Source organism: Camellia sinensis, chromosome 1 (assembly GCF_055761805.1).
Source record: "Camellia sinensis isolate YWXY chromosome 1, ASM5576180v1, whole genome shotgun sequence".
Classification (NCBI taxonomy): domain Eukaryota; kingdom Viridiplantae; phylum Streptophyta; class Magnoliopsida; order Ericales; family Theaceae; genus Camellia; species Camellia sinensis.
This window is the reverse complement of record NC_138961.1, coordinates 249,668,198-249,679,824: the sequence shown is the minus strand read 5'-3', so window position 1 is coordinate 249,679,824 and position 11,627 is coordinate 249,668,198. Positions and strand designations below refer to the sequence as shown.

General features: G+C 35.0%; 1 protein-coding gene across 2 annotated transcripts; it reads left to right on the top strand.

Moving 5' to 3' along the window:
• Positions 1-1,168: 1,168 nt before the first annotated feature.
• Positions 1,169-10,926, top strand: LOC114320047 (peptidyl serine alpha-galactosyltransferase). Of its 2 annotated transcripts, none has more exons than XM_082925173.1 (8): positions 1,169-1,939; positions 2,845-3,015; positions 5,977-6,220; positions 6,344-6,544; positions 7,723-8,198; positions 8,777-8,941; positions 9,083-9,326; positions 9,701-10,926. In XM_082925173.1, exons 1-8 carry the CDS (start codon positions 1,725-1,727, stop codon positions 10,376-10,378), a joined length of 2,394 nt encoding a protein of 797 aa, XP_082781299.1. In that variant the 5' UTR covers positions 1,169-1,724; the 3' UTR covers positions 10,379-10,926. The 2 variants fall into 2 exon arrangements, with proteins under 2 accessions (XP_082781299.1, XP_028122943.2); XM_028267142.2 differs by having other exon boundaries at positions 1,198-1,977.
• The last annotated feature ends 701 nt before the right edge of the window (positions 10,927-11,627 follow it).

Genomic DNA, 11,627 nt, shown 5'->3' with positions numbered 1-11,627 from the left:
AAATTATTAGAATTTGAGACAATTATTTTAAAATGTTCAAATTTAAAAAGGTTGATCAATGTGTCTAAATATATAGATATTAACAATTTGATTATATAAACATATCAAATTACAACGAGATAAATTTGTTCTTAAATCCTAACATAATTTGGATCCTGATCCTGATCCTGATATGGCAATGCAACCTTGATTACATGTAAAAAAAAATAATAATAATAATAACTTTATTACCAATGAACAAAATTTTCAATTTTTATTAAATCTCATTGCCATAGCTAATGAGATTGACAGACATGTTAAGTGAGAACAATTTGACTCTAAAAAATAGGAGTAAAGCAAAATTTAATAAGGCTAACGTCATTACTACACGATTAATTTTTATAGAGGTATGTGATTTTTTATTAAAAATTTATTGTACTGTTTTATTTAAAATTTATTTAAAATACGAAATTAAACTTTTAACTTCAAATTTATGAGAAAAAAAAGGTTCTCATACCATACATAATAAGTATTTTATTTTAATTTTTACTTATTTAAGTTATCATTATTATTATTATCTCAATCCATGCTTTAATTATTAATTTTGTCGTAATGCACGAACGATTTAAAGATAGAATAAGAGTTATATTAGAAAACTTAAGCCTGTGTTTGGTTGCGTTTTATAAAATATGGTTTGAGAGTATGAGTTGTATTTTAAGTTTGTGTGTTGTAGAATTATGATTTGAGTATAAAAAATTTGTTTGGCAAAGAGTTTTGAAAATAATTTTTGAAAAGAGGCTTGATTTGAGTAGGAAATTGTTGATGTGATATTTGATATGTGATACAAAAATTTACAACTCATAACTAAACATACAACTCAAAATTTTTTCAAAGCACATTAAAAATTAAAAAAATTTTAGAAAATATTTTTTCCAATTATATAAATCAATTGCCAAAAAAAAAAAAAATCTGTACAACGGAGGACATCGGGGTGGAAGTCCCAAAGGACGTCCAGGCGGTCTTCCCCTGGGCAAAATTTTGCGGCTGATGCATACTGCAGAGCTCGTGAAAATTGATTCCAAAACAACAACCAAACATCATACTCAAACGCACGTGTAGAAACACGTTTACAAATCATAACCAAACAGAGCGTAAATAATTTATCAAATTTTAAAAAATTTAAAAAATTATTTAAATTCCATAGTATTTTTCTAGAATAATAGGAGGACTGGAGTGTCTTGAATCTGGCGTTGTTCGATTGAGGAACGTGTTCTTGCACCACCAGTGTCAGAATAAAAATTGCCTTGGTAAACCCCCTTCAAAATTGACTTTTGTGGTGTAAGCGACTGGACTTCGTTGAAGACCAACTTGCTGATGATGAATCCAGCAGAGTGAGTGAGAAACTGAGAGAGAGGGAGAGAGAGAGATCTACAGAGATTTCAATTCTTTTATATGTATACATAAATAAATAAATATTATATATTCAGCGATCAAGTGCATCGATTTTTTATTTTTAATTTTTTTTTTTAATGCATTCGTTCTCAACCACTACTACGCGCTTAGAGAGAGAGAGAGAGAGAGAGAGAGAAAAGTCTTAAAAGAAATCTCGGGATTTGACCAAAGAAACTCCATAGCCGATCATGAAATTCAGATCTACACGACACTATCCATTTCAAATCTTCCATTGAACTGAGCTTCAATGGCGAATCTCGTGGTTCTGGTGGTGGTGATTTTGGGTCTGATCAATGGTGGGTATTGCCAAGAAACGGCCCAAGAAGCTCCATGGAGGATCCACACGTTGTTCTCTGTGGAGTGCCAGAACTACTTCGACTGGCAGACTGTGGGACTCGTGCACAGCTTCAACAAAGCTCGACAACCCGGACCCATTACCCGACTCCTCAGCTGTACCGATGAGGAGAAGAAGATTTACAAAGGCATGGACTTGGCTCCCACTCTTGAGGTACCTTCCATGAGCAGACACCCTAAAACTGGTGACTGGTACCTCCCTCTCTCTCATTCAGTCTTTGATTTAAATTAGATAGTTATGACATGGGTTGTGATTGTTTTAAGGGTTTGATTTAACAATGCCAATTATGAAATTTTTAATATGTTCTTGTCTAATTTTTAATGGGTTTATGTTGTTTGACCCACATTTTCATTTATCTATCTCTGCAAACACAAAGGAATATATTCACCCAAAAAAACCCAAAGGAATATGGTATGATTACAAAAGGCACTCAATTCTTTATAAAGAGAAAGTGATTTATTTGTGTATTTGCATGAACAACCGACCTAGTAGTTTTTTTAACAGGATAGAAGTGCAAGATGAGTTGGGCTATTCAAATTGTTCAGGTTTAGTTCAATTCTTCAAAAAGTGGTGCTAGATCTTCCCTCAATTAAGGCAGGATAGAATCCTAGGAGATAACAAACATAGTGAGAGACCACTTTCAGAACACGTTGTGCAACATCTTTTACTAATCATCACAATATGCACTCTAACCTAATCTTGCGATGGGTTGACGTAGTTAATTGGATCATAAACGCTTATCCTGTAACTGCTTCTCTTCCCCCCCCCCCCCCCCCCCCCCCCCGGCCGCGGATAGGTTTTTTTTTCCCTTAAACTACTAATGATAATGTTATTTTTCTTCATAATTACTTTTTTGAATGCACCCTATGAATTTCCTTTGCTTCTATTAATATTTCATTGTTGCTGTGTTTGTGTATGCTTTTCATTTTTAGAAAGTTTTTACAGTGCACAATTGATTTTCTCTTCCAACAAGACCCCTTCCATAATCTTTTGAAGACTACCCACTGCCCAAAAAATAAATAGAAAATAAAAAGGTAAAGGAGTTAATTGTGGTGCAGGTATCCGGCAATCAACAAACCAGCTGGGGTTGTTCACTGGCTTAAACATAGTAAAGATGCACAAAATGTCGATTGGGTTGTGATACTAGATGCAGACATGATCATGCGAGGCCCAATCATACCATGGGAGATTGGTGCAGAGAAAGGCAGACCTGTTGCTGCATATTATGGGTAATAATAGACATTTTCATATTCAAGATTTTGGGTATAAGTTCGTCCTTGATAAACTTTCATACTGTGGGTAGTTGTGAGGTTGAGTTGGTTTTTCAACTCGCAACTGTTCAATTTCATTACACAGTTTTGCTGGTTTATTTAATTTAATTTTTTTTTTAATTGTACATTATTTAATACATGTGGTTACATTTTTTACTTTTATTGGTGGTGTTTGGAAAGGGCTATTTTAGCCTTTTAAGGCTAAAATTCACAAAAAGACAAAATAATCTAAGATAGCTAATAAGATAAAATGTTACATCAAACTCATAATCATTTCACTTTTTTTCGCACAAACATCTGATCTAACTATAAAAAAAATCAAATCATCTCCCTAAACACACAAATTTTTGCCTACTAAAATAGTCAAAAACTAAAATAGTCTACTAAAATAGCAACTTTCCAAGCACCCACATTGTTTCTTTCCACCATGTTGGAGGGGGAGCATGTCTTTTTTTTTTTTTTTTTTCTTCAGTGAGGGAAGAATTACTCATATATATATATATATTGATAAATAGAATATTTCTCATATTTAAACCACCCTGGATGAGATTTGCAACTGCTATTCATGTCTTTTAAAATCCCTTTAAGTTTGACATGGAGAGAAACTAAAGGCAAACATTTTGTGATCCTATACTAGTGCATTTGTTGCTCTAAGCTGGATGGTGAGCTTGGTTCTGCCATGTGACTGCTGGGAACAAGTCTCTAGTGGGAATCTGGCTGTGGCGGAACAACACTTTCCTTGGCACTCAATTATGTCATGCAGCTTTTGGTTCATGTTGGAACTTTAATTTAATGAACGTTGGAATCAGTCACTGTCCCCCTAATTTTGTCAATCAGTTTTTATTCATCCCTGAGCATTAAATATTTTGTTGGCAATAGTAATATTGTTATGACCCTCTTCACCCTCCTCCTGTCTCGATATTTTCATCTTTCAATCTTTCCAGATATAAAATTCTCCAGTTTAGCATATGTATTCCGTGGCCCAATTCTCCAATGAAAGGTGCTCTCCGCCTCCATACAAAGGCACACCCTCAAGGAGAGTTCACTGCCCCACCCCTCTACATCAACGGCTTCTTCTCTCTCTCTCTCTCTCTCTCTCTCTCTCTCTCCACTAAGGGCCTACAGACAAGTCACATCACCATAGACCATCAACAATTCTCAAATTTTGCTCCAACATTTGGTTGAGAATATAGAACAATTTGAGCTAATTAAAAAACCATTGATTTTTTTTTTTTTGTTCTGCTTCTGACCATTAAGAAGTGTCTAGGTATCCTTCTTTTTGTTTTATCCAAAGCTGGACATGGTTGCATTCATCTTGAATGCCATCCTTATGTCGTTGGATCTCAAGATGTGATTGTTAGTGGATACTCTCTTGAAACCCTAGTACCATTGGGATTGGAGATGAGTTTAGGATCAGGAACCCTGAAGCAGTACTATCTAGAACTTTTGTCTCTCGAATCATGTGTTTCTATTGAAGCAAAGAGATGTTGTTTTCTGTCTGGTGTTAAACATGCTAGGGACCAAAGATATTTTAATCGCATTCATTGGATGATTTTGTGATGGTCAATGCCAGGCTAAATGTTGAATGCATAGCAGACTTAAGGTTATTCCATTTGGAAACTCATGAAAGATTCCAGTGATCTGGCTGCATTTTCTTTTTGTTCTCATTTCTTGAGGTTGTTGCGCTTCATAAGTGAAGAGACAATTTTCTAGCTGAAAGAGGCACTCATACCCTGGAGATTATTTTGGGGCATTTTTGTTGGCTTCAAATTCTGACATTTTGTTGTTATAGTTCTTCCTGTTATTTGGTTACCTTTGGTGAAAACCAAGGAAGCACGGATACGGATACGGGATACGGATACCGATACGATACGATACGATACAGCGATACGACAAAATTTGAAAAACTAGGATACAGGTACGGCGGGGATACGTTCGTAAAAAATATTATTTTAACAATTTTTAATAATGCAGTATGCATAAAAATAAAACTTAAAGCAAAAGACAACTTGATAAAGAAGAAAGATTCCTACAAAACTAAGAGTCTTCAAGGTCAATAGCTTCAACTTGTTCCCCTTCATCAGTGAATATCACAAGACCTTAGCTAAAGCTAAAGCCAAAGCCAAAAAACCATTCTTAAATAAAAATTTCAGCAAATATACTTTTTTAAGTCATCAATGATAGCCTAGGAAGTACGGATACGAATATGGTGATATGGGGATGTGGATATGGCGATATGTCAAAATTTGAAAAAGTATGATACGGGTACAGCGGGGATACATTCATAAATTTTTTTTTTTTTTTTTTATAATTTTAATAATGTAATATGCATGAAAATAAAACTTAAAGTAAATTAATAAATAGAGGGATTCCTATTAACCTAAAAGTGCTCAAACATTCATAAAACATCCAAAACTAAAAGCAAAAGCAAAAGCAAATGCAAATGCAAATGCAAATGCAAATTAAACATCATCCTTACATGCCAACACCAAAACAAGAATGAGAGCAGAGAGAAGAAACGTGAGAGAGTGAGAAAGCGAGAGAGAAGTGAGAGAGACAACAAGGATACATCAATTTGACAAATTCTATTACTTTAACTCTCACTATATTCCTCTTATGAAAGAACTAAACAAAATATTATAAGTAATATGTAACTTCGAGTATCCGATACTTCAAAATTAAGTATCCGATATTTCAAAATTAATAAAAAATTAATTAAGAAGTATCCGATACGTATCCGCGAGTATCCGAGGAGTATCGGTATCCGATAAGTATCCGATACGGATCCGTCACCCTTTTTGAAGTATCCGTGCTTCATAGGTGAAAACATTCTTGTCTTTCCTTGGGTGCTCTTTTATCTCTTTAAATAAGTTATATCTCATCACAAAAGGTAATTAAGTATGTGATTTTCTTCATTAGATACTTGATTGGATGTGATAACATTCTTGCTCAACTGCATACAAAGCACCCTGAACTCTGTGACAAGGTTGGTGGACTTTTGGCCATGCATATCGATGATCTTCGAGCTTTGGCACCCATGTGGCTTTCTAAAACAGAGGAAGTAAGAGCAGATAGAGCTCATTGGGCGAAAAATATAACTGGTGACATTTATGAAAAAGGGTGGATCAGTGAGATGTATGGATACTCGTTTGGTGCAGCAGAGGTTGTTTGGTTCCATTTAATTTAATTATTTTTTTTGTTTCAACATTTGTTGGGTTTTTGTTCCGTGCAGTTAGCACTTTTCTATCTTTTTTCTCTCACTTTGTTATGTTATTGACTTTGTCAGGTGGGTCTTCGTCACAAAATTAATGATAACTTGATGATCTACCCAAGCTATATTCCACGAGACGGAGTTGAGCCTATTCTTATGCACTATGGTTTGCCATTTAGTGTTGGAAATTGGTCATTCAGTAAATTAAGTCACCATGAAGATAGTATTGTTTATGATTGTGGCCGGCTCTTCCCTGAACCTCCTTATCCTAGAGAGGTAAAACGATAGTAAGTTTATGAAATGAGAATTTGGTTGTTTTAAAGGATTTCTTCTCATGCTATCCTGTCCTTTCACTATTCTTTCTACTCTCATTGAAGTAACTGCCATCTTGAGAACTTTTCACCTCTGGACATTGCAATTTTTATGAAGATGCATGCTGTCTTTGTTGCATGCTTAATGGAATAAGGATGAAACGACATTCTAATTTTTATTTGAACCTCAATTAACTAATTCCACTTAAGGTAATCACCTCTGAAAATGGAACTATAATCACCTAGTTTCATGTTGTATAACCGATAATAACTCAGAACTATAATATATGGTAGTTCTTGTTATACTAATTGGAAGAGATACTGCATAGGTGAGATTTTTCTTTGAAAGTTCTACTTTAAGAGGTCACTACATTATGAGCATGCTATTTTTAATTTTTTAATAACTGAGAACTATAATATATAGTAGTTCTTGTTATACTAATTGGAAGAGATATTGCATAGGTGAGATTTTTCTTTGAAAGTTCTACTTTAAGAGGTCACTACATTATGAGCATGCTATTTTTAATTTTTTAATTTCACATTAAAAAATGAAAATTTATGATAGAGGGCTTCCAGCCTAAGAAATCTAATTTTAGTGGGCAGAAATATAGGTTTTTGGGGTTGAGTGTCAAGGGAAGGATGTGAGACATTAGTGATTAATGGATATAGCTAGTCCACCTTGGTGAGGATGGTGGGAAAGGGTATGCTAATTGTGAATGTTATATTGTTAATTCACCAATGGAGGAGACTTATGTTCCATCTTGAGGACATTAGTTGGTCAATAGTCAATCAGCATACTAATGCCCCATATAAGTTGATAAAAACAAGCACTAAAAGATCAATGTTCATTCTAGAAAATATCAGAAACATGCAGAATTTTGTGGATAGAATGGATGTATCTTTAAAAGATCCATATGACAGGCTATATCTGATTTCAATGGGGAAGTTTTTCGGTAACTGAACGGTCAAGTCAAAACTTTATGACTGCTAATTCTATCAACTGATAATGGCTATGTTTCATTTGATTTATTATTCATTAGAGGGTTGAGTGTAATGTGGAGTCATATGGATGATTTGCATTCTAGTTCCCTTAATTTTATTTTTATTTTCTCCTCTAGATGCTTAAATATTTCCTTTGTGCAGGTAACAGCAATGGAAGCTGATCCAAACAAAAGAAGGGCATTTTTATTGAATTTAGAATGTATTAACACTTTGAATGAGGGTCTCCTGTTACAGCATGCAGCACATGGCTGCCCAAAGCCAAAATGGTCAAAGTACTTGAGCTTCTTAAAGAGCAAAACTTTTGCTGAACTAACTCGGCCAAAATTTCCTACTCCTGATAGTCTGCGGATCATGGAGGATGAGGTGCAAAAGCAGGTCTTTGATGAACCTGGGAGGCCACATCCAAAAATCCACACCATTTTTTCCACAGAATGTACTCCTTACTTTGACTGGCAAACTGTGGGACTTGTCCACAGTTTCAATCTGAGTGGCCAGCCTGGGAATATCACTCGGCTTCTTAGTTGTACAGATGAAGACTTGAAGTTTTATGCAGGCCACAATCTGGCTCCCACCCATTATGTTCCATCTATGAGTCGACATCCATTAACAGGCGATTGGTAGTTCTACCCTATGTCTATATGCTTTTTCTTTGCCTTATGCTTCTTATTGGGGACCTTTTCTTCTTATAGGTTTAATGGGGACCAACAGTGGGTCATGCCCTCTTTTGTTTTCTTTTTTTCCCAGAAAGGAAGCTTTGCTGGACTCTAGTGCTTTACATTTTTTTTTTGTTGGATTTCTTTCTTTGGTTTTCTATATATTGTGTCCCGTTCCTTATCTACCTCTTTCTTCATGCTTCGCTTGTCTGATGCAACCCAACCATTCTATTTCTGAGGATGTTAAAAATAAATTTGTTTAAGCTCTAAATTCATAGCTGCTTATTTAATATTTAGATATTTTCTGATCACGACATTCTTTTCACTTGCTCCAAAGGAACATGTTAAACATTATCTGAATACAGTATACTGTTTGTCCACGTCACAATTCATGTATGAAGATGAAATATGTATAGGCGAATCTGTTGCAATTTTTTTGTTGTAGATAAATTAGCGTGCCATGTAGCTTTGTTTTAGAAACTTTCTTGATATTTTGAGGTATTTAATTTATCTAATCTCTGGTTTCATTTGTTCCACATCAGGTATCCAGCAATCAATAAACCTGCTTCAGTCCTTCATTGGCTTAATCATGCAAATGTTGATGCAGAGTTCATAGTAATTCTTGACGCTGACATGATCATGAGAGGACCAATTACACCATGGGAATTCAAAGCCGCTCGCGGCCGGCCAGTTTCAACTCCCTATGAGTAAGACAATTTTAATCCGCTCTTAATTCTCTGTAACACTTGTGTTGCAAATTAGATGCATTTTGGTTGCAAGTTTCGTTGTATATTGGTTTGCAACTCTAATATCTCAGCCGCTTACTTTTCCATTTTTGTATCTGTTAGCTACCTTATTGGCTGTGATAATGAGCTAGCGAAACTCCATACAAGCAATCCTAAAGCTTGTGATAAGGTTGGTGGTGTGATCATAATGCATATAGATGATCTTCGGAAGTTTGCTCTACTATGGCTGCATAAAACAGAGGAGGTCCGGTCCGATACAGCTCATTATGCCAAAAATATCACCGGAGATATCTATGAATCTGGGTGGATTAGTGAGATGTACGGTTATTCTTTTGGTGCAGCAGAGGTATGCGCTCACATTTCATTTACAAATTTCTTGAGCTCCATTTGAAACGACTGATCATCTCCCTGTTTGGTTTCATTTTCAAAATCTTTTTTTTGGTTAAAATGAAAAATAAAAAACACTTCTATTTTCATATGGTTTTCTCTTTTTTGAGGCAAAAATAATTTGAAAATTTGGAAATGTCTTTTTGTGTTTATTTTCGTCAAAACTAGTTTCTATATTTGAAGGGGAAAAAAAATCCCAGAAAACAGGGTGATTACAATTGTTTCAGCACCATTTCTTTGCTATAATCCTGGTAGAATTTATGAACTTTTTCAATTGAGGTAATTTTTTAAGATTGATGATGAAATCCCGTTCTATCACTATCTGTGGTGCAGTTGAATTTACGGCATGTCATAAACAGGGAGATATTAATATACCCGGGATATGTTCCTGAACCTGGCGTCAAGTATAGAGTTTTCCACTATGGGTTGGAATTTAGCGTTGGAAATTGGAGCTTTGATAAAGCAAACTGGAGGAATGCTGATGTAGTTAACAAATGCTGGGCAAAGTTTCCTGATCCACCTGATCCTTCAACACTTGATCGCACTGATGAGAACATTCGACAGAGGGACTTGCTTAGCATAGAATGTGCAAAGACACTGAACGAAGCTCTACGTCTACATCACGAGAAGAGGAAATGTCCTGATCCCAATTCCTTATTGACCTCGAATCAGGAGACAACCGGTGAAGCTACAACAATCTCTAGAAAATTTGGCAAGATTGATACAAGTCGAGTCATAAGAAGCAGCCCTGTTGTGTCAACAAATGTTTCTCAGGAATCTTCATTACCTGCTGTGACAAACGAGACACTTAGCTCTTTCAGGGTTTGGATTGTGGGTCTATGGGTTTTTTCTATCTTGGGTTTCTTGGCAATAATGTATGTGATGCTTGCTGGACGTAAAGGACTGAAAAGAAGAGGTAAAAATTATAAGACTAAGAGAAGAGCCTCATATTCAGGATTCGTGGATCTGAATGGGCCTGATAGGCATCTCCGCAATGCTGAAAAAGCTTAGAAACCTAAAAGTTTTGGCAGAAACATACGCAATACAAATGGTTTTGCAGGTGGAGCTTGCCAGAACTGGTTATAGGGTCTGAAAGCATACTTAGTCAGGTTGAAACTGATCAGAGCTTCGATACTATGCTTCTCCAATGGAAGAAAACTACGTTTGTGTAATTTTGATAATTGGTTTCATTGCTTTGCTGGGGGGTTCTTGTTCAGAGATTATTTGACATCCGAGTTCCTGCTCAAAGATCCTCGTTCCAATGGGCTTTGAATTCCGATTTAATTAACTTAAAGTTTTGGGATTTTGTAAAATTAGGTCAGGTTCATTTTGATTCTATAAACTTGATGCATACTGTATGTTGATGGAAAAAAAAACAAACAAACAATAGGAAAGGAAAATGATGGCAAATGGACATGATTAAGGCAATGGGCCTGTGTGATAGGTAATGCGACATTAAGTATTGGGGGCCCAAAGTACTTGCACACCATATGATTATGTGTTTGTCTGTGAGTAAGGCCCATGAGATATATGATTATGATCCCTGAGAGGTTGCAACAGCTGGTGGTTCAGCCTATTACATCTTTCAACTTCTGCAATTTCAACCGACATGTGCATTTCTTTTAGTACGGTTTCATTATTTGCCGACAAAATCTTGAGCATTTACTTTACTTCTTTTACATAGATTATTTGCTATGCTTTTGCAGCAATTTTGAAAATGTGTTTGAATCATAAATTTAGATAGAGATTTGAAAAGAGAAAGAGAAAGAGAAAAAATAAGTGAAATATAATTATATTTTACATTACTTTTCTCTTTTCCTATACTCACATAGGCACATTAAATGCAATAATGTAGGAATATATATATATGAAAATTTTTAATATATACCCTTTTAAAAAGTGTACTATATGCACTTTTAGTTATGTTATTTTTTTCTTTAGTCATAATTAATTTTCTTCTTTAGTTATAACTATGACTCATGAGTTCTTTAATTATGTCACATGTTAAGTTTAGTTGACTCAAAAAATTGCAGTTAGGTCATTTTGTATATATGGTGCACATCCTTTAAAAGGTATGTATCATAATATTTTCCTCTATGTATATATATATATATATATCTATTAATCTATATAATAAGGGAGAAGAGCTTTTGAAAATGTATAAAATGTGTGAGAGACACATTTCATTTGGATGGCTCAGATGAATCTAAGTGTTTATCAATGGTTTAGATCAATGGGTGGTTCCCGTCCAATACTTTCT